This window comes from Ovis aries, chromosome 3 (genome assembly GCF_016772045.2).
Source record: "Ovis aries strain OAR_USU_Benz2616 breed Rambouillet chromosome 3, ARS-UI_Ramb_v3.0, whole genome shotgun sequence".
In the NCBI taxonomy this organism is placed as follows: domain Eukaryota; kingdom Metazoa; phylum Chordata; class Mammalia; order Artiodactyla; family Bovidae; genus Ovis; species Ovis aries.
Window position 1 is genome coordinate 140548495 of NC_056056.1, and position 23311 is coordinate 140571805.

At 37.6% G+C, this 23311-nt stretch overlaps 1 protein-coding gene across 4 annotated transcripts in view; it reads left to right on the forward strand.

Moving 5' to 3' along the window:
• The window catches only part of SCAF11 (SR-related CTD associated factor 11), a 91909-nt gene that overhangs the window by 57509 nt on the left and 11089 nt on the right, over positions 1-23311 (forward strand). For 3 of the 4 annotated variants that reach the window (XM_027967426.3, XM_027967427.3, XM_012174439.4), the window contains 3 exons: positions 21802-21860; positions 22051-22160; positions 23085-23186. In XM_027967426.3, coding sequence (XP_027823227.2) covers positions 21802-21860; positions 22051-22160; positions 23085-23186 — 271 coding nt within the window. Of the gene's footprint in view, positions 1-15991; positions 16091-21801; positions 21861-22050; positions 22161-23084; positions 23187-23311 lie in introns of those variants that run through there. The other variant, XM_060412697.1, reaches the window with a different exon arrangement.

A 23311-nucleotide genomic window follows, 5' to 3' on the forward strand; every position in this document is an offset into this window, starting at 1 on the left:
GAACCTTCTAAACCAGTTCAATAGTTAACTTTTTCCTTCCTATTTATCAAGATATAATTGACATATATAACACCAGTTTAAAGTGGTCAGCATAATGATTTGAGTTACATACATGATGCATCATAAAATGATTGCTGCAGGAAGTTTAGTGAGCATTCATCATCTCATATAGATACAACATTAAAAAAACAGACAAAAATTTTTTCCCTTCTGATGAGAACTCTTAGGATTTAGATTGACTGTCTTAACAACTCATATGTATAATTAACAGCAATGTTAATTATATTAATTATGTTTACATTCTATCCCTCAGTCAGTTCAGTTGCACCATCGTGTCTGACTCTTGGTGACCCCACAGACTGCAGCACGCCAGGCTTTCCTGTCCGTCACCAACTCCTGGAGCTTGCTTAAACTCATGTCCATTGAGTTGGTGATGTCATCCAACCATCTCATCCTCTGTCATTCCCTTTTCCTCCTGCCTTCAGTCTTTCCCAGCATCAGGAGTTCTCAGCATCCAAGGAGTTGTTTGCATCAGGTGGCTGAAGTATTGGAGTTTCAGCTTCAGCAATGATCCTTCCAATGAATATTCAGGACTAATTTCCTTTAGGATTGACTGGTTAGATCTCATTGCTGTCCAAGGAAATCTCAAGAGTTTTCTCCAACTCCACAGTTCAAAAGCACCAATTTTTCAGCACTCAGCTTTCTTTATAGTCCAACTCTTACATCCATACATGACTACTGGAAAAATCATAGCTTTGACTAGACGGACCTTTGTCAGCAAAGTTATGTCTCTGATTTGTAATATGCTGTCTAGGTTGGTCATAGCTTTTCTTCCAAGTAACAAGTGTCTTTTAATTTCATGGCTGCAGTCACCATCTGCAGTGATTATGGACTCCCAAGAAAATAAAGTTTGTCACTGTTTCCATTGTTTCCCTATCTATTTTCCATGAAGTGATGGAACTGAATGCCATGATCTTCTTTTTTTGAATGGTGAATTTTAAGCCAACTTTTTCACTCTTCTCTTTCACTTTCATCAAGAGTCTCTTTAGTAGTTCTTCGCTTTCTTCCATAAGGGTGGTATCATCTGTGTATCTGAGGTTATTGATATTTCTCCTGGCAATCTTGATTCCAGCTTATGCTTCATCCAGCCTGGCATTTTGCATGATGTACTCTGCATTTAAGTAAAATAAGCAGGGTGACAATCTGTAGCCTTGATATACTGCTTTCCCAATTTGGAACCAGTCTGTTTTCCATGTCCCGTTCTAACTGTTGCTTCTTTACCGGCATACAGATGTCTCAGGAGGCAGGCAAACTGGTCTGGTATTCCCATCTCTTGAAGAATTTTCCACAGTTTGTTGTGATCAAAGGCTTTGGCGTAGTCAATAAAGCAGAAGTAGATGTTTTTCTGGAACTCTTGCTTTTTCAGTGATCCAGTGGATGTTGGCAGTTTGATCTCTGGTTCCTCTGCCTTTTCTAAATCTATCTTGAATATCTGGAAGTCCACAGTTCATATACTATTGAAGCCTGGCTTGGAGAATTTTGAGCATTACTTTGCTAGCCTGTGAGATGAGTGCAGTTGTGTGGTAGTTTGAGCATTCTTTGGCATTGCCTTTTCTTTGGGATTGGAATGAAGTCCTGTGGCCACTGCTGGCCAAGTTTTCCAAATTTGCTGGCTTATTGAGTGCAGAGCTTTCACAGCGTCATTTTTTAGGATTTCAAATAGCTCAACTGAATTCTATCACCTCCACTAGCTTTGTTCGTAGTGATGTTTCCTAAGGCCCACTTGACTTCACATTCTTTTGACTTCCTTTATCCAATTCTCCTTCCCTCACCGCTTGCCTCTGGTAACCACAAATCTTATCATTTTTTCTATGATTTTTGTTTGTTTTTGAAATATAATTGACCTACAATATTATATTAGTTCTTGTCACACAACTTCATGAATCAGTATTTTTGTACATAGTAATCACCATAATAAGTCATTACCATCTGTTATTATATGAATGTATCACATAATTATTGACTATATTCCCCACACTGTATGTTTCATTGTACCTCTTAATTTCCCTCACTTGTATCTATCCTAGGACTCAATCACCTCCCCTCTTCCAACAGCTTTGTTCTCTGTATCTATGACTGTTTCTGTTTAGCTGTGGTTGTTTTGCTTTTTAGATTCTACATATAATTAAAATCATACAGTATGTGTCTTTCTCTGTCTTTACTTATTGCACATAGTATAATTCCCTGTAGGTCTGTGTGTGTTGTTGCAGATGGCAAATTTTATTCTTTTTAATGGCTGAGTAATATTGCATTGTGTGGAATATGTATGTGTATCTCACATCTTTTTTATTCATTCATCTGTTGCTTGGAACTTAGATTGCTTCCATATCTTTGCGATTATAAATAATGATACAGTGAAACATGGGAGTGCATATATCTTTTTGACTGAGTGTTTTATTTTCTTGGATAAATGTCTAAGAATGGAATTAGCAGATGATATGTTAGTTCTATTTTTAATTTTTTGAGGAATCTCCATAATTTTTATCATAGTATCTGCACCAAGTTACATTCCCATCAACAGTGCACTGGGGTTCTCCTCTCTATGTCCTCACTTATTATTTGTTATCATTTTTGATAATAGCCATTCTTAAAAGGTCTGAGGTGATATCTAATTGTTTTGACTTGCATTTCCCTGATACTTAGTGATGTTGAGCATCTTTTCATGTGCCTGTTGGCCATTTGTATGTTTTTTGAAAAATGTTGTTCAGATTTTCTGTTTATTTTAAAATCAGGTTCTTTGTTTTTTTTGATTTGAGTTAAGTTTTTAATTCTTTATTGGATATATTGGTTTCAGGTAAGTATCTTCTCCCGTTTAGTTGGTGGCTTGTTCATTTTGTTGATGTTTCCTTCACTGTGCAAAAGCATTCAAGTCCCATTTGGTTGGTTTTGTTTCCCTTGTCTGAGGAAGCAAATCTGAGAAAATTAAAAAAAAAACTGGATGTCACAGAGCTATATTCTTCTAAGAATTTTTAATTTTCAGGTCTTACATTTAAGTCTTTAATCCATTTTGATTTTATTTTTGTTCATGGTGAGAGAAAGTTGTTAAGTTTGATTCTTTTGCCTCTAGTTGTTTAATTTTCCCATCAACCTTTATTGAAGACTGTCTTTTCCCTGTTGTATACTGCTCCCTTCTTTGTTATAAATTAATTAATTGCCCATAAGTGTGTATACATTTCTGGATTCTCTGTTCTGATCCGTAGGTCTGTCTGTTTTGTATCAATACTATACTGTTTGATGACTAGCTTTGTACATAGCATAGTTTAAAATTAGGGAGTATGATGCCTCTGGCTTTGTTCTTCTTTCTGAAGATTGTTTTGGCTGTTCAGGGTCTTTTGTGCTGCCATATAAATTTTGGAATTGTTTGTTCTGGTTCTGTGAAAAATGCCATTGGTATTTTGTTAGCGATTGCATTGAATCTGTAGATTGCCTTGGGTAGTATGGTCATTTTAACAATACTAGTTCTTCTAATCCATGATCATGATATATCTTTACACCTGTTTGCATCGTCTTCAGTTTCTTTCATGAGTGTCTTAGAGTTTTCCAAGTAGAGATCTTTTACCTCCTTAGTTAGATTTATTCCTAGGTATTTATTCTTTTTGATGTGATTTTGAATGGGATTGTTTTCTTAATTTCTCTTTGTAATAGTTTGTTGTGAGGAGAAGTGCAACGGAGTTCTACATATTAAATTTTTATCCTGTAACTTTAACACTTTCATTGATGAGTTTTGGTACTTTTTAGTGGTGTCTTTAGGATTTTCTTTGTATAGTATATGTCATCTGTGAACAGTGACCGTTTTACTCCTTTCCAAAATGGATGCCTGTTATTTCTTTTTATTCTCTGGTTGCCATGGCTAGGACTTCCTATACTGTGTTGAATGACAGTGGCGAGAGTGGGCATCTTTGTCTTCTTCCTAATCTTAGAGGAAATGCTTTCAGCTTTTCACCATTGAGTGTGATGTTAGCTGTGGGCTTGTCATTTATGGCTTTTATTATGTTGAGATATCTTCTGTCTATTCCCATTTTGTTGAGATTTTATCATAAAGGGATGTTGAATTTTGTTAAAAGCTTTTCTGTATCTATTGAGATTATTATATGGTTTTTTATTCTTTAGTGTGTTAATGAGTATCACATTGATTGATTCGTGGATATTGAACCATTCTTTTATCCCTGAGATAAACCCCACTTGATTGTGGCATATGATCTTTTTAAAGTACTGCTGAGTTTGGTTAGTCACTTTTTTGTTGAGTATTGTTTTGGTGGATGTTCACCAGTGATATTGGGAGTAATTTTTTTTTGTGCTCTCTTTGTTGATAGCTCAGTTAGTAAAGAATCCACCTACAGTTCAGGAAACCCTGGTTTGATTCCTGGGTTGGGGAGATCTGGAGAAGGGATAGGCTACACACCCCAGTATTCTTGGGCTTCCCTCGTAGCTCAACTGGTAAAGAATCCACCTGTAATGCAGGAGACCTGGGTTCAATCCCTGGGTTGGAGTGATCCCCCAGAGAAGGGAAAGGCTATCCACTCTAGTATTCTGGCCTGGAGAATTCCATGGACTGTATAGTCCATGAGATCACAAAGAGTTGGACATGACCGAGCAACTTTCATTTTCACTTGTGTGTTTTGGTATGAAGGTTGCTGGCTGTGTAGTACTGGTTTGAAAGCGTTACTTCCTCTGCAGTTTTTCAGAATAGTTTGAGAAGGATAGATGTTAACTCTTCTCTGTGCTGGTAGTCATCTGAGAAGGATCTTTGTCCTAGACTTTTGTTTGTTGGGAGTTTTAAATTTTTGAATACATGCGTGCTAAGTTGCTTCAGTTGTCTCTCACTCTTTGCGACCCTATGGATTGTATCCCACCAGGCTTCTCTGTCCATGAGATTCTCCATACAAGAATACTGGAGTGGGTTGCCATGCCCTTCTCCAGGGGATCTTCCTGACCCAGGGTTCAAACCCACATCCCTTAAAGACAGGTTCTTTATGACTGGCACCACCTGGGAAGCCCAAATATTGAATAGCTGATAAAAATTAATTTCTTGCCAAAAGATTAACATTTTCCAAGGCCTGTAACTTAATTCCATGTTTTCTTATGTTAGGATGCCTGAAGTAATTTATTTGGTTTAGCATGGGCAGAATATTCTAAATATCCAAGGCTTCCCTTGTGGCTCAGCTGGTAAAGAATCCACCTGCAATGCAGAAGACCTGGGTTCAATCCCTGGGTTGGGAAGGTCCCCTGGAGAAGGGAAAGGCTACCTGCTCCAGTATTCTGGCTTGGAGAATTCCATGAACTATATATATAGTCCATGGGGTCACAAAGAGTTGGACAGAACTGAGCGACTTTCACTAAATCTGAATCTAAAAGGTAGAATATTGCTTAATACTTTATGAGTGGGTAGAATAAGAGTACTAATACTTAAGTAATTATGAGTGAATGTCTTAACAACTCTGAATTGAGTTGAAGGATATTGGGTACTCATTGATTACCCATTTAGATTTTTTTTTCTATAATGTTGCTTTTTTACTTGTGGAGTTTAGTAATTCTTAGCTAGTTTTTCTTCCTGCTTTGAGATAGACTATGCACCTGATGAAAAAGCTTAGATTTAATTATTAGGTTTAATGAAAATTATTCAGGTATAAATTCTAAATGCATGCATGCTCAGCACATACTCAGTATAAGATGTACATACTAGGGTAGCAAGGGGGAGCTGAGATGAACTCATTCATTCAACAAACTATGCGAAGCAGCCCTAGACTCTTAGAAATGTAGTACTACACAAAAGAGACAAAGCTAACAGAGTACCTTTTGTGGACAATAAAGAGATAAATGTGTATTATGACAGGTATTGTAAGTGCTTTAAAGAAGAGTAAAGTTAGGGTAGAGAGAGAAAGGTGATGGCTTCTGGAGGTGATTATGTAAGGCATTGGAGAAAGCCTCTTGGATTAGATTATATTTGAACAGAAATCTGGATGAAAGAGTCAAGCCATAAACAGATTTTAAGGGAGAGTATTCCAGGAGGGGGAATAGCAAGTGCAAAAGCCCTGAGATAAGAGCAGTCAAGCTATATTCAGAAAATAGCATGGAGGTCAGTATGACTAGAGCAGTTGAGTTAGGTAGACAGAGGAGGAGGAGTAAGCCATTGTTCTGGTGTTCATTTATGGCTTATTTAAGATGGCAAACATTTTCAGGAATAGTATGGACTAACATTATTAAAGGATCACTGGCTAAGTGGAGGATAATTCATTGGCAGGAGAGATCTTCATTGGAGGATTGAGAGACTAGTTTAGTGGGTGTTTTCCAGAGACCACATATTATGGTGGCTTCGGCCAGGAAGATGTTAGTGGAAGTGGTGAGAAATGGCTCATTTCTGTAAATGTTGCATTTCAATGAAAGAAAGTGAAAGGGTTAGTCATTGAGTGGTGTCTGACTCTTTGCTACCCCATGGACTGTAGCCTGCCAGGCTCCTCTGTCCATGGACTTCTCCAGGCAAGAGTATTGACTGGATTGGGTTGCCATTCCCTTCTCCAGGGATCAAATCTGGATCTCCTGCATTGCAGGCATATTCTTTACCATCTGAGCCACCAGGGACGCTCCTTAAAAGGATTTTGTTATTGGATTGGATGTAAGGTAGAGAAAGGAGGAGGTCAAGGATGACACTAAAGTCCTGGACTGAGCAGCTATTAAAATGGCATTGCCAGTTACTGAGTTGGGGAAGGCTGATAGAGTGTTTAGGGTGATATAATAAAGAATTGTCTTTTGGACAAGTAGAGATGCTCTGAAAAAATATGGATGTTTGCATGCTGTGTGCAAACAAGACTTTTTCATCTTTAGATTGTTTTAGTGTAATTGGTTCATGTTCATATGTGAATTTGTTCTTGGCTTCTAAGTCTAATTGTGAGGCAAAAATGTTAAAGACTATGATCAGAAATAAGACTGGAGAGGAAGATTGAAGATGTCATAGGGAGTTGAGCAATAAAGCTGAAATTTCTGCATATTATCTTATACAGAGTAGTTTTTTAAAAAATAATTTTATTTATTTATTTTTGACTATCCTGGGTTTTCATTGCCATGCAGGCTTTTCTGTAGTTGCAGCAAGTGGGGACTACACTCTAGTTGCTGTTCATAGGCTTCTCGTTGCGATGGCTTCTCTTATTGCAGAACATGGGCTCTAGAGCGTGTGGGCTTCAGTTGTTGCAGTGCATGGGCTCAGTAGTTGCGGCTTCCGGGCAGTAGAGCACAGCTAGCCTGTGTGCCTCAGTAGTTGTGGTGCACAGGCTTAGTTGCTCCGTGGCACATGGAGTCCTCCTGGATCAGGGATGGAACTCGTGTCTCCTACATAGGTGGGTGCTTTACTACTGAGCCTCCAGGAAAGCCCGGTAAGGAATAATGCTCTGCAAGAAGATACCATTAAAGATACCATTAAAAAGGTTTCTTTCTCACTGAATTACAATGTGGTGAAACCATTTTAGGAAGATAGCTTGGTAAAAGTTACTCTAAAAAGATAGTAAGGCAAGAACCTATTAGAAAAATTCTAGAGCTGTCTATCTTAGGTTATATTTCTTTTTGTCTTCTGACTCATTTAGCATATTTGATCAATTCTGAGAACCCAGTTTTTTTGTTTGTTTCAATTTCACATTCTGACATCGCTGAAATGAGATTCTAATTGTTTTTCGTGTATGATCACTGTTGACTGTGCATCTGGATAGTTGCCACTGCTTGTGACTATATGAACATACAAAGTTCTGTCCTTAAATCTGGAGAATAGATAGCAAAAACTTGGGAAAAGGATTCATAGATTATTCTGGAATTTTCTTAACCCCTAGGACCCCTAATTGAAAGTGAGAGAACTGGGGGAAATTCATCAGACACATGTGCCAACAATCCCAAGAAAGTCATAAGTTGGGTAATTCTACATCGTGAAAGTCACTCAGTCATGTCCAACCCTTTGCAACCCACAAACTTAATTGCAAAACCAGTATAAAAGGCCAGTACCAATAATGTAGTTCTTAATGGATTTCCTGAGGAATCACCACTGTTTTTCTTCTTCCAATTTTATTGAGATATAATTCCTATTTACAACACTGTGTAAGTTTAAGGTATACTATATAATGACATTATGAAAGTCGAATGGTGTGGACCTAACAGAAGATATAAGAAGAGGTGGCAGAAATACACAGAACTATACAAAAAAGATCTTCATGACCCAGATAATCACGATGGTGTGATCACTCACCTAGAGCCAGACATCCTAGATTGAGAAGTCAAGTGGGCCTTAGGAAGCATCACTACAAACAAAGCTAGTGGAGGTAATAGAACTCCAGCTGAGCTATTTCAAATCCTAAAAGATGATGCTGTGAAAGTGCTGCACTCAATATGCCAGCAAATTTGGAAAATTCAGCAGAGGCCACAGGGCTGGAAAAGGTCCATTTTCATTCCAATCCCAAACAAAGGCAATGCCAAAGAATGCTCAAAATACTGCACAAATGAACTCATCTAAAACACTATCAAAGTAATGCTCAAAATTCTCCAAGCCAGGCTTCAACAGTACATGAACTGTGAACTTCCAGATGTTCAAGCTGGATTTAGAAAAGGCAGAGGAACCAGAGATCAAATTGCCAGCATCTGTTGTATCATCAAAAAAGCAAGAGAGTTCCAGAAAAACATCTACTTTATTGACTACGCCAAAGCCTTTGACTGTATGGATCACAACAAACTATGGAAAATTCTTCAAGAGATGGGAATACCAGACCACCTTGCCTGCCTCCTGAGACATCTGTATGCAGGTCAAGAAGCAACAGTTAGAACTGGACGTGGAACAAGACTGGTTCCAAATCGGAAAAGGAGTACGTCAAGGCTATATATTGTCACCCTGCTTATTTAATTTACGTGCAGAGTACATCATGTGAAATGCTGGGCTGGATGAAGCACAAGCTGGAATCAAGATTGCCAGGAGTAATATCAAATAACCTCAGATATGCAGATGACACCACCCCCGTGGCAGAAAGCAGAACTAAAGAGCCTCTTGATAAAAGTGAAAGAGGGGAGTGAAAATGTTGGCTTAAAACTCAACATTCAGGAAACGAAGATCATGGCATCCCGTCCCATCACTTCACGGCAATTAGATTGGGAAACAATGGGAAAATTGACAGACAATTTTTTGGGGCTCCAAAATCACTGCAGATGGTGACTGCAGCTGTGAAATTAAAAGACACTTGCTCCTTGGAAGAAAAGTTACGATCAGCCTAGACAGCATATTAAAAAGCAGAGACATTACTTTGCCAACAAAGGTCTGTCTAGTCAGAGCTGTGGTTTCTCCAGTAGTCATGTATGGATGTGAGAGTTCTACTATAAAAAAAGCTGAGTGCTGAAAAATCTATGCTTCTGAACTGTGGTGTTGGAGAAAACTGTTGAGAGTCCTTTGGACAGCAAGGAGATCCAACCAGTCCATCCTAAAGGAAATCAGTCCTGACTATTCATTAGAAGGTCTGATGCTGAAGCTCCAATACTTTGGCCACTTGATGTGAAGAACTGACTTATTGAAAAAGACCCTGATGCTGGCATTGGTTGAAGGCAGGAGGAGAAGGGAACAACAGAGGATGAGATGGTTGATGGCATCACCAACTCAATGAACATGAGTTTGAGTAAGCTCCAGGAGTTGGTGATAGACGAGGAAGCCTGGTGTACTGCAGTCTATGGGGTCGCAAAGAGTCGGATGCGACTGAACTGAACTGAAAATTATGAAATGATTATCACAGAAAGTTTGGTAAGCATCCATCATCTCATCTCATATAGTTACAACATTAAAGAAATAGAAAAAATTTTTTCCTTGTGATGAGAAGTTTTGGGATTTACTCTCTTAACACCTTTCAGGTATAACATACAGGAGTGTTAATTACATTTATCATGCTTGTGCATTTTATTACATTTATCATGCTTGTACATTACATCCTTAGTACTTAACTTAGAACTAGAAGTTTGTACCTTTTGACTGCCTTCATCAGTTCCTCCTCCTGTCACCACCTGTCACCGCCATCTCTCTGCTTTGAGTTTGATTGTTTCTTTTTGAAATACAGTTGACCTACCACACTATGTTAGTTCCTGGTACATAATGATTTGATATGTGTATACATTTTAAAATGATCACCATGATAGTCCATTTACCAACCATCACTATACAAAGATATTACGTATTTATTGACTATATTTTCTGCAAATCACCACTGTTCTGGATAGCATAGAGGATGATACTGTTGGAGAAATGGTTATCAACAAACTTGGGATGAAAAGTAGTTAGAAAAAATTGGATTCTGCATTAATGAAGGTTTACGAAGTCTTAACCAATTTATTATACACCCATATATTCATTTTTATTAGTTAAAAAAAAACTTATGTCTATATTAGTTTGCTTGGGCTGCTACTAGAATTCATTACAAACTTGGTGACTTAAGGCCACAGAAACTTACTTCTTCACTGTTCTGGAGGTTAGACGTCTGCCTTTCTGGGTGCCTGATGTCCTCTGCCAGCATTCAGAAGTTGTTTTGTGGAATTTGTTCAGTGTTCAAATGTTCTTTTGATGAATTTGTGGGGGAAAAAGTGGTCTCCCCATCCTATTCCTCTGCCATCTTAGGATCGCCCCTGGAGGTTAGAAGTCTGAAGTCATGGTGTTGCCAGATCCTTGCTGCCTCTGTGGGGTCTAGGGAAGATTCTTTCCTTGCCTCTTGCCGTAATTTCTGGTGGTTCCAGGCAGTCCTTCACATCCTTTGACTTGTAGCTGCATCTCTGGAATCTCTGCTTCTGTCTTCTTATGGTCTTCTGCTCTGTGTGTCTCTGTATCATTGTTTGTTTCTGATGAGGACATACTCATTGGTTTTAGTGCCCACTCTAATCCAGTATGATCTCATGTCAATCTTTAATTGTGTATGCCATGTCTATATTTCTAAGTGTCATATTCTGAGGTTCCAGGTGGACATGAATTTTTGGGGGGGTGGGTGACACTTTGAACCCACTACAAAGTCCAAAAGGGCTTTTTCAGTAATTCAGAAAAATTCTAAGTGGTAAGAAAACACTGTGACCCAGTTCTGATGCCCAGATTGTGTTTTCCAAATAAAAGAACCAGGGTTCCTTGAAATAAATAAATGTTTCCAGGTTTGAGGTAGTAAATAAATAATATATGCCTAGAACGTTTTATAATAGAGCTCAAGGAAACTTTCAAAGCAGTGCTAGGATTATAACAAAAAGTCTCAAGCATCAACTATACATTGAACAAGGATCAGCTGTAGATTCAGTAAGAATCAACAATAGATTGGGTTCCCTCTAGCCAAAAATGGAATAATTTAAAGCATCAAAACAGGTGATAATATTCAGTAACTGTGAAAAGGGACAGTAATTGAAACCTGTCAGATTTGTCAAAGTTCATGAGTTCATCATGCTACCTTATCAGTAAATAAATAAGCAGACTAATTGGTCTGTTTTAGAGGATGCTAGGAAATTAACTCAACTTTTTATTTTTTAATTGGAAGATTATTGCTTTATAACATTGTGTTGGTTTAGACTCATTTTTAAAACCAGTATATGAAAGGAAAGATACAAACATCTACCTTGCCTTTTTTATATAAGCTATACATGAAGGTAATTGAAAATGTACATCAAAGTAAAGGAAAGTTCATTTCTTATAGAAATATTTCAGCAAATAATCGAAAATTATGGAATTTGGCCATCAGCATTTTGTAAATGAACATCACACCATTTAGGCAGTGATCAGTAAGTGAAAGTGAAAGTCATACAGTTGTGTCCAACTCTTTGTGACCCCATGGAGTATATAGTCCATGGAATTCTCCAGGCCAAAAGACTGGAGTAGGTAACCTTTCCCTTCTCCAGGGGATCTTTCCAACTAAGGGATCGAACACAGGTCTCCCACATTGCAGGTGGGTTCTTTACCAGCTGAACCACAAGGGAAGCCCAAGAATACTGGAGTGGATAGTCTGTCCCTTCTCCAGCAGATCTTCCTCACCCAGGAATCAAACCGGGATCTCCTGCATTGCAAGTGGATTCTTTACCAACTGAGCTATCAGACATACAGAGACTGAGATGCATGTTAAGTGACAACAAGGAGATAAGTCAGCAAAACATAGAGACCACAGACAAATGACCTGATTTCTTCTGTCAAAAAATTGGAGGGAGTTTAGAAGTGGGAGTGGGAACCTGTAGATTAAAAGAGATGACAGAAACATTGAACCAGTCACAGCTGGATTATTTAGATCCTTATTCTAATATGTTGTAAAAGGAAAGTAAAAGATAACTTTATGGACAGTTGGAGAAAATTGAACATTAGATATTTGGTAATAAGGAGTTATTGGATATATTTTGTTTATTGCTAACTTCCCCAACAGAACACATCTTTTAAAGTTAGTTATCTACTGAAATAGTTATGCATGAATATGATAGGATGTTTATAGTTTCCTTCAAACTTACTTAAGATAGTAGTAATAAAATTAACAGTGGATGTGAATTAATAATTGTGGAAACTGGGATATGGGTATAATCGGATTTCATTATAATGTTCTATTTTGTGTTTGAAATTTTCTGTAATTAAAAAATAATGTACTCTGAGAGTTTAATTGGCCATTATCCTCTCATAGTGGTACATAAATAATTTAATTTCTTAAAATAAACTTCAATGACATATAGTATATTAGCTTTTTTTTTTTTCTAGTAAGTTTTAAAGTTGTGAATAGTGATTCTGTTTCTGTGTGGCATTTTCCAGACTATCAAGGTTGTAATGGTAGTTAAGTACTTAGTATTTGATTTTCTTTGGCTATAACTACCTGATAATAAAAAGGTAACTGATCTATGCCTGTAACAAACAGTGGAAACAAAGAGATGAGTATAAAAGTAAAATAACTAAAAGTTAACAGTTAAATCTGTTCTGTAGGTATGATTTTTAATACTTTATGGAATGTTCAAAATCATTCATAATTATAAATTTTAAAGCAGTTTTAAGAGGCTAAATATCTTGACCAGATCACAGAGTTGGAGCAGGCAGAATTTGATCCAGTCTTCTACTCCATGTCTACTGCCTCTTCCCACTACAGAATAATGCTAAAGCATGATTTTGTTACTTACCTTAAGCCTCTCACTTTGAGGTTGTCTACAGCAAATTTGGAAAACTCAGCAGTGGCCACAGGATGGGAAGAGGTCCGTTTTCATTCCAATCCCAAAGAAAGGCAATGCCAAAGAATGCTCAAACTACCGCACAATTGCACTCATCTCACATGCTAGTAAAGTAATGCTCAAAATTCTCCAAGCCAGGCTGCAGCAATACATGAACCGTGAACTTCCTGATGTTCAAGCTGGGTTTAGAAAAGGCAGAGGAACCAGAGATCAAATTGCCAACATCCACTGGATCATGGAAAAGCAAGAGAGTTCCAGAAAAACATCTATTTCTGCTTTATTGACTATGCCAAAGCCTTTGACTGTGTGGATCACAATAAACTGGAAAATTCTGAAAGAGATGGGAATACAGACCACCTGACCTGCCTCTTGAGAAATCTGTATGCAGGTCAGGAAGCAAGAGTTAGAACTGGACATGGAACAACATAGTGGTTCCAGATAGGAAAAGGAGTACGTCAAGGCTGTATATTGTCACCCTGCTTATTTAACTTCTATGCAGGGTACATCATGAGAAACGCTGGGCTGGAAAACACACAAGCTGGAATGAAGATTGCCGGGAGAAATATCAATAACCTCAGATATGCAGATGACACCACCCTTATGGCAGAAAGTGCAGAAGAACTAAAAAGCCTCTTGATGAAAGTGAAAGAAGAGAGTGAAAAAGTTGGCTTAAAGCTCACCATTCAGAAAACAAAGATTATGGCATCCAGTCCCATCACTTCATGGGAAATAGATGGGGAAACAGTGGAAACAGTGTCAGTTTTTATTTTTGGGGGCTCCAAAATCACTGTAGATGGTGACTGTAGCCATGAAATTAAAAGATGCTTACTCTTTGGAAGAAAAGTTATGACCAACCTAGATAGCATATTCAAAAGCAGAGACATTATTTCGCCGACTAAGGTCCGTCTAGTCAAGGCTATGGTTTTCCTGTGGTCATGTATGGATGTGAGAGTTGGACTGTGAAGAAGGCTGAGTGCCGAAGAATTGATGCTTTTGAACTGTGATGTTGGAGAAGACTCTTGAGGGTCTCTTGGACTGCAAGGAGATCCAACCAGTCCATTCTGAAGGAGATCAGCCCTGGGTGTTCTTTGGAAGGAATGATGCTAAAGCTGAAACTCCAGTACGCTGGCCACCTCATGTGAAGAGTTGACTCATTGGAAAAGACTGTGATGCTGGGAGGGATTGGGGGCAGGAGGAAAAGGGGATGACAGAGGATGAGATGGCTGGATGGCATCACTGACTCGATGGACATGAGTTTGAGTGAACTCTGGGAGTTGGTGATGGACAGGAAGGCCTGGCATGCTGCTATTCGTGGGATCACAGAGAGTCGGACACCACTGAGCGACCCAACTGACTGAATTAACAATCTTCATAACTTAAATTATTGTCTTTTTCTAGTGGCTTGGTATAAAGAGCCGAATGTCTGCTCCCTACTTAGCAGACCAGTTAACTTTGATTATTTTGTGTATCCTTTCAGAAATGTAATAGATAATAGGTTTTTATTTCTTAGACTAAAGTTTATAGCTTCAGGAATGGCTGTAGAGCTTGAGTTTTAACATTGAATTTCTGCATTAATTATGAAGTTTCTTAGATACTGTTTTATTAACAAAGTGCCTCATTAGAAAACTAAGAGAATCTGTAGATGTTACTTGCAATTGTCTCAAAAGTTTTGGGGCACTAATGAACCTGTCATGCAAGAAGTAAGCAACCTTGGACTCTTAAATGTGGCCTTTGAACTGAGAGACGAATTAAGATGAAAGGTATGGTGAAGGTAGAATTAGTGGGAAGTTGTGCAAATTAAGTACATTTTAATGTATTTATCCAGTTAGACTGGGTAGAAACCATGGTTGCCCAAAGGATAATTTAAATTTATTTTTATGAAAGAACTTCATGAGGAAATATTGTCTTTTTATAGTAGCTTTCAGAAGCAGTGAAATTTAGTTTCTAATTTTTCCAAGTTTTTCAAAGTGAGGAGGGGCTGTTCTTTGAACATTGATGTGTGACTTTCTCCTTTAGGTTATTATGTTTATATTATCTGTACTAAAACTAATGAATAGAGTGTATGAAATTGTTAAATTCTTTTATTTGGATTAGAAATTATAGTATTAGTTATTAGTATAACAGTTAAAACTCCAGCAGGCCTAATAGATAATTTTATTGGAAGTTGAGCCATTTGGGTTTTGTGTCAGTTTTTCTGTTAAATTATCTGTGACTCTGATAAAATTGTATGAATTTTACTTTCTTCATTTAGTGAATATGGTGCTGTCTCACTGTAAGTTTTATAAAATGTTAGACAGCATACCTTTTGACAAATCTGATAAGAAAATGTCACTCTCATCCTTCAGTCATACTAGATAGATAACTGAGAGGTCCACACTTTTTTTTTTATACCTCCTTTATGTACTTTGTTCTTGGAATGAACATAATAGTCTTCGGTTTGGGCTAATTGTTTATAACTGATATAGTTTATAAAAAGTATCCCCTTTTAAGACATTTCTTAGTGGACTGCTTCCCTAAATACAGACTAAATCCATGTAATTAGGGCTCTGTTAATTTGGAATCAATTAATCAAATCTTAATTGGGTACCTGCCAAGTACTACTGGGCTGTAAGATCAGAGCCTTTTTTATACTGGTTTGTTTTGCAGAAAAAGATGTTGTCATTGAAACATCTTTTCAGATATACTAAATTAAATAAGTTTCCAAGGAAGCGTAACACATTGAGCACTTGTTTAATTCTCTGATCCCTCTCAGAACCCTACAGAAAAGACCATAAAGGAATCAGAATAAAAATTTAAGCCACAAAACAGAAGGAAAAGACAGCTGATGACAAAGGTCCACAAAATAGAGGCTTGAAAATGGTTGTTTGAGGTGCGTATTAATAGTAAACTGTCTTAGTAGAAAACTGAAACCCAGACGTCTCGTGGAGAGTGACATTGAGAATCAAATCAGTTCACACACTGTAGAACCTTAGTCTTTGGTCTGGGGACCTATGTTATGTCTGAAAGCAGGTGTATGGGGTGGTGCTGAAAACAAAATTGGTTAAAATTTTTAAAGGAGCAGTTTATCGTGTAGATTTTTGGCTGTATAGTGTAAGGGGAGTCTACCCAGGCAAACAGGAGGCTTACTCTTTAAATGAGTAATTAAATCAGATTAAACTCCAGCACGAATGAGGGTAGAGGACACAACAGAGTAAAGAGAAGGAAATTGAAGCAAATGTTGAGGTCTTCACCTCCCTACCCATGATCATTTCCCAAAGCACTTGCAGTCTTGCTTGTTCCCAAAGTGGAAGATAGAAGGTATTGATATCTTCGAGAATACTGTCCCTGCTTTAAAAGACTTGGAGATATTGCCATTTGGAAATTTTTGAATGAAATAGCCAGGTCTCTCTGCTTTATCACCCTACAGTGAAACCCCCTGAAAAGCACTGACCACGTATCCACATTGTTCTCAGTCAGTATCTTAGTGCTCCACAAATAGTCAAGGACCACCAGAGGATAAGGGAGCCTGCAGGTAATAGAGATGGATACATAGACAAAGAAAAGGAACCTGATGGAACAAACCCAATACTGGGAAACAGGGAGTTACTTGAAAATTAATATCGTCAGAGATAAGAGAAGGAATATTTCATTAATGAGGTAAGAAAATACTAAAAAAAGAAAAGTTTTGGAAATTAAGAATATTATGGCTGAAGTTTAAAAAGTTGAACGGAAGTGGAAGATGAGTTGTAAACAAGGAATGAACTACACTGATAGAATTCTAGACTCTGCATATATTTGAAGAGCTTCTAGAGAGGGAAAATAGACCATGTGTAAGAGAATGTTGCCAGTAACAGATGAAGCAGTAGAGCACTACCTTGAAAATTCTGGGGAAAATAATTATTATCCTAGAAATTTGATATACAACCAAACCATCAGTCAAGTGTTAGGGCAAAATAAATACGTTTTAAAATACAGTAAGAGCTCAAAAATTCATTCTTAAACTTCCTTTCTCATTATACTGGAGGATATGTCTGTGTCACTTAATGAGAACGTAAACAAAGGAACAATGTGAGACTCAGAAAAATGAGTTCCTAAAAGAAACAGAAAAGGAGGGAAAAAATGATAAGAAAATGAGTTCTGTCCCAGGAAAAGGGGGAATTGTAAGAGAGGACAATCCCAGAATGACAGTTGAGCAGCAGCTTTTAGAGAGTTACCGGTTCACATTGGAGCAGGGCAGAGGAAAAGTGTTTCCAAGAGAATGAGGAGCAAACCTGATGGATGGATTGATGTGTTTGAATGTATTAAGAGACCTATACTTGTGTTGTAGAATTGGTTCAATTAATGACAGATAATACAACATAAAAACAAGATGACACCACCCTTATGGCAGAAAGTGAAGAACCAAAGAGCCTCTTGATGAAAGTAAAAGAGGAGAGTGAAAAAGTTGGCTTAAAGCTCAACATTCAGAAAACTAACATCATGGCATCTGGTCCCATCACTTCGTGGCAAATAGATGTAGAAATAGTGGCTGACTGTATTTTTTGGGGCTCCAAAATCACTGCAGATGATGATTGCAGCCACGAAATTGAAAGATGCTTACTCCTTGGAAGGAAAGTTATGACCAACCTAGACAGCATATTCAAAAGCAGAGACATTGCCAAGAAAGGTCCGTCTAGTCAAGGCTATGGTTTTTCCAGTAGTCATGTATGTATGTGAGAGCTGGGACTATGAAGAAAGCTGAATGGCAAAGAATTGATGCTTTTGAACTGTGATGTTGGAGAAAACTCTTGAGAGTCCCTTGGACTGCAAGGAGATCCAGCCAGTCCATCCTAAAGGAGATCAGTCCTGGGTTTTCATTGGAAGGACTGATGGTGAAGCTGAAACTCCAATACTTTGGCCACCTCATGTGAAGATCTGACTCATTTGAAAAGACCCTGATGCTGGGAAAGATTGAGGGCAGGAGGAGAAGGGGACGACAGAGGATGAGATGGTTGGATGGCATCATTGACTCAATGGACATGAGTTTGGGTAAACTCTGGGAGTTGGTGATGGACAGGGAGGCCTGGCGTGTTGCAGTCCATGGGGTTGCAAAAGTCGGACACTACTGAGCAACTGAACTGAACTGAACTGAAAACAAGAAAAAGCCATCGTTAACCATAGGAAAAGGAAGTAGTTGTACAAAAAAAGTAATTGTAATTCAGTACATGGTCTTGCTGAGAATGTTTATATAGTTATGATAATGCAACATTGCTTGCATCAAATGTTGATATATCAAAAAGAATATTTGGAGACTTCCCTGGTGACCCAGTGGTTAAGATTCTGTGCTTCCCCTGTTGGCGACAGTTCCTTGTGTTGCACAGTGCAGCTGAAAAACATTTGTGGAGGAGCAGAAGTCTATCTTCTGGAGAAAAAAAAAATTTTTTTAAGGAAAATATCTGAAACCAAAAATAACAAGATAGAGTAGTGTCTATATCTTTCTCAGTTGTGTCCAACTCTTCTGTGACCCTGAGGGCTATAGCCCTTAGGCCCTTCTGTCCGTGGAGTTCACTTGGCAAGAATACTGGAGTGGGTAGCCATTTCCTTTTCCTGGTGATCTTCCCGACCCAGGGATTGAACCCTGGTCTCCCTGTTTATTGTCTCAGCCACCAGGAAAGCCCAGAGAAGTATGAACATGTGATGGGTGCTTTGGTGGAGCTGAATTAAGAATGAGAATTGCTGTAATGTTTTTAAAATAAGTCCAGAAGTGCTGTTTGACTTCTTAAAGTACATATATGCATTACTTTTATAAAAATGAAATGATGTATCACTATTGTCCAAAGGATAGATTAGTAAGTGAACATGTGAAATGATCTCTAGGAGACCACAGTTTAGACAAATCCACAGTTGGAACTGCTTGATAATTACCTGTGAATTAGCCAGAAATATGTGAAATAGCTTTGGGACTAGATTTTCATACTTTGCATTGGCCAGAAAAGTAACAGTTCTTCCCATAGAGAGCATTTCATCTAGTGGTGGCTTCCCAACAGAGGCTTCCAAGTGAAGGAATGCTTTGTAAACTGTATGTACTCCTTCAGTATTGAGTGAACAAAACCTGATTGAGAACAACTCAGCACCCTTAGGGTTTAAAAACTGCAGTGTACCTACAATGTAGCAAATCTCCATCTAGTTGAATGAAATTGTTACTTCTGAGATTGTGGTTGGGTACCTATCACATTTTTATTCCTGGCTTCTTTAATCATTTAAAAAAAAATCAGTATCATCTTTTAAATGTATAATAAGGGGTAAGAAGATAAATTCCTGGAACTCCATTAGCGCTCCTCTCCCCAGTCAGTTCAGTTCAGTCGCTCAGTCGTGTCCAACTCTTTGAGACCCAATGGACTGCAGCACGCCCGCTTCCCTGTCCATCACCAACTCTCGGAGTCCACCCAAACCCATGTCCATTGATTGGGTCGGTGATGCCATCCAGCCATCTCATCCTCTGTCATCCCCTTCTCCTCCTGCCCTCAATCTTTCCCAACATCAGGGTCTTTTCAAATGAGTCAGCACTTCGCCTGAGGTGGCCAAAGTATTGGAGTTTCAGCTTTACCAGTCCTTCCAATGAACATCCAGGACTGATCTCCTTCAGGATGGACTGGTTGGATCTCCTTGCAGTCCAAGGGTCTCTCAAGAGTCTTCTCCAACACCACAGTTCAAAAACATCAATTCTTTGCTGCTCAGCTTTCTTTATAGTCCAACTCTCATATCCATACATGACCACTGGAAAAACCATAGCCTTGACTAGATGAACCTTTGTTGACAAAGTAATGTCTCTGCTTTTGAATATGCTATCTAGGTTGGTCATAACTTTCCTTCCAAGGAGTAAGCGTCTTTTAATTTCATGACTGCAATCACCATCTGCAGTGATTTTGGAGCCCCCCAAAATAAATCTACCACTGTTTCCACTGTTTCTCCATCTATTTGCCATGAAGTGATGGGACTGGATGTCATGATCTTAGTTTTTTGAATGTTTAAGCTAACTTTTTAACTCTCCTCTTTCACTTTCATCAAGAGGCTAATCGTCTTTGCTTTCTGCCATAAGGGTGGTGTCATCTGCGTATCTGAGGTTGTTGATATTTCTCCCAGCAATCTTGATTCCAGCTTGTGCTTCTTCCAGCCCAGCATTTCTCATGATACACTCTGCATATAAGTTAAATAAACAGTGACAATATACAGCCTTGACAAGTACTCCTTTTCCTATTTGGAATCAGTCTGTTGTTCCATGTCCAGTTCTAACTGTTGCTTCCTGACCTGCATATAGATTTCTCAAGAGGCAGGTCAGGTGGTCTGTATTCCCATCTCTTTCAGAATTTTCCACAGTTTATTGTGATCCACACAGGCAAAGGCTTTGGCATAGTCAATAAAGCAGAAATAGATGTTTTTCTGGAACTCTCTTGCTTTTTTGATGATCCAGCGGATGTTGGCAATATGAAAATGTCTTCTCCCCAGTATGAAATGTAATTTGTTACAGCTGTTCTGGGTGGGACATGTGTGATAGATGAGTAATAGCATGAAAGCAAACAACTGTTGTATAATAACTTAAAATTTAGTATGCTATTAAGTAGAAAGTAGGCTATTACCAACTGGACTGACGAAAGAAACCGAAAATACTTACAATCTCGCAGTAGCAGGAACTTGGCCTCCCAGTTAGGCTGTTTTATTTTGAACAAAGTTAGATTGGCCTTTGTGAAACAAGCTTGGCTGGAGATTGAAAGACCAGTTGTCGTTTGTATTGTAGACTTTACCCAGAGTTCTGAGGAGAGAGCAATGGCAGTACCAGCAGCAGTTTATTGCAGACAAGTGTATTCATAGGTGGAGATGACTAATAAGACATGCTTTATGGTAAAGAAAAACCAAGAGCAGTAATCTTTAACAGTTTTTGTGGTTAGCAGGAGCTATTTTTCCTTTATCTTTCTTAACCTGGAAGAACGTATTCATAGAAATGGACATGTAAAACCAAAAAATAAGTCGTAAGCAATACAACCAAAAACGTTGCTATAGCAGAAAGCCGTTTTAATCAAGACTTCTGCTTTTCCTAATTCCATACAATTTGAGGAGGATGGTGAGGGTACTTACTGAAGTTGGTGATTAAATGGTACTTTACTGTTGACAAGGGCTGATGGTTTCAGTTCCCCTGGTCAGCTCCTGCTTGAGGTGAGTTAATAGTACCTGTTGTTTAGGTTGTAACTGGAAAGGACATATTAAGTGTATTATTGATATTAAATAATTTGATTTCTTTTATATGCTTAATATTACAAGACACTTCAAGTTTGCACATAGTGCCAGAACATATTGACTAAAGTTTCCGTACTTAATGCTCTAAGCATAGCAATTTTACATGCTTCACTAGTTTTCTGTATTGTGGCCTCTTATATTTTCCTTTTGTCTGTGGCTTACCAAGATAAAACTAGCATTTGGAAAAATTATATAAATGCAGGTACTATTATTTTAAATGCAATTTTTATACATATCTTAACCTTCTCTTGTCAATATGCCAGTATTAGTACTGGTTTAAAACCTTTTAAAATAAAAATTAAGGCAAGATCTTTTTGTGTCTTTGTACAGGAAACTCTAAATACAATGAAATGGGAGGAAAGGAAAATTCAATAATAAAGACAAACAAGGTTTGTTGAAATAAAGAAAAAAATATTTTTCTTAGATAATAACAACATATGGTTGTTCAGTACATAACTCTGGTGCCTCAGGTACATCAGAATATTTAAATGTAACTATGTCCTACCTATTATGGAAGGGTTTTTTGTTTGTTTGTTTGTTTGTTTTTGCTGTTTCACCAACCTCATTTTACTTTTCTAGCCTCGAAGATCAAATCCATGTACAAATCAGTGCTTCAGAAAGTTTTTCTCCAATGTCTTTTCTTCTAGTAGTCACACTGGAGAATCTTCTTTTGCCTGTACAGCTTACTGGTTAGTATTTTTTACTTTTAATTGATGCTTTTTTTTATATTTGATGTTTTATTTATTGCAGTTAACTTCTGGTAGAAATTTAAACTTGGCCCAACAACGTTATGAAAGCCCATGTTGTTTTTTGTTATTGTTTCTTTTGGCAAATAAAGAGAACCTTATTTTGTGACCGTCTATTATTCAGTGACTGCTAGTGGACTTCCTTTTCCTTAATAATAAATTAAGTTGCACACAGATTTTTATATGATAGAGCCGTAGGCTAGTTGTTAAGCTGTTAAATTATGGGGTACCCTTTCAGAGTAGACCCAGTCATTTTTTAATCCATTGTGACTGTATGATAGATGCTGTGTAGATATTTGTGGAATTTGAAGATTAAGTTGAGGTTTAAAAATAATGGACCTGGTTGAATAAACAAGACAGATGAAGACTGTGATTTAACTTTAAAGATTGGCAAGGTACCAAAGAAAACAATTACATTTGAGTGCCTTTTAAAAAACTGAACTCTGCCTATTTTGGGTTATAAAAATAACCATGCCTCCTTTATTTTCTTCCTTTGTTTTATGCTTAGTTTCAGATGGCAAACTATTGCACTTAAAATTTTGGCTAAAAACTGCTCTTTGCAGCTTCGGTTCATGGGAAAGAAATAGTGTTACTTCTTTTTTTCAATAGTAATAATATTAGTCTGAATTGACTTTTTAAAAGTGGCCACAAGTCAGATTAGTTCCATTTTTATTTGTAATATAAAAATTTAAGTTACTTTAGGAATGGGTCCATTTTGCAAAGTGTTTAGATAGAAAAAGTTTCTTTTTCTTTAATGTGACTTATAATGCTGGATATGAAATTTTCTGTTGTTTATGATATAACCCAATTGTTATTCTGGACTTAAAATTTTGGAATTCTGATGAGGATCTAAAATTTATCTTTTAGTACAGAATTTATAGAAGTCAATGAGATCAGTGCTTTGATTAGGCAGAAGAGACAGGAACTGGAATTATCATGGTTTCCTGATACATTACCTGGAATTGGAAGGTAAAAAAAATTGTTTACTAAAATGTTTAAATGCTAATGTGTGCATAAGATAATAATATCTTATATACAGAGATAGTCAGTAGTTATGTTTCCAAGAAAGTTTTGTTTAATTAAAGCTTGGTGTT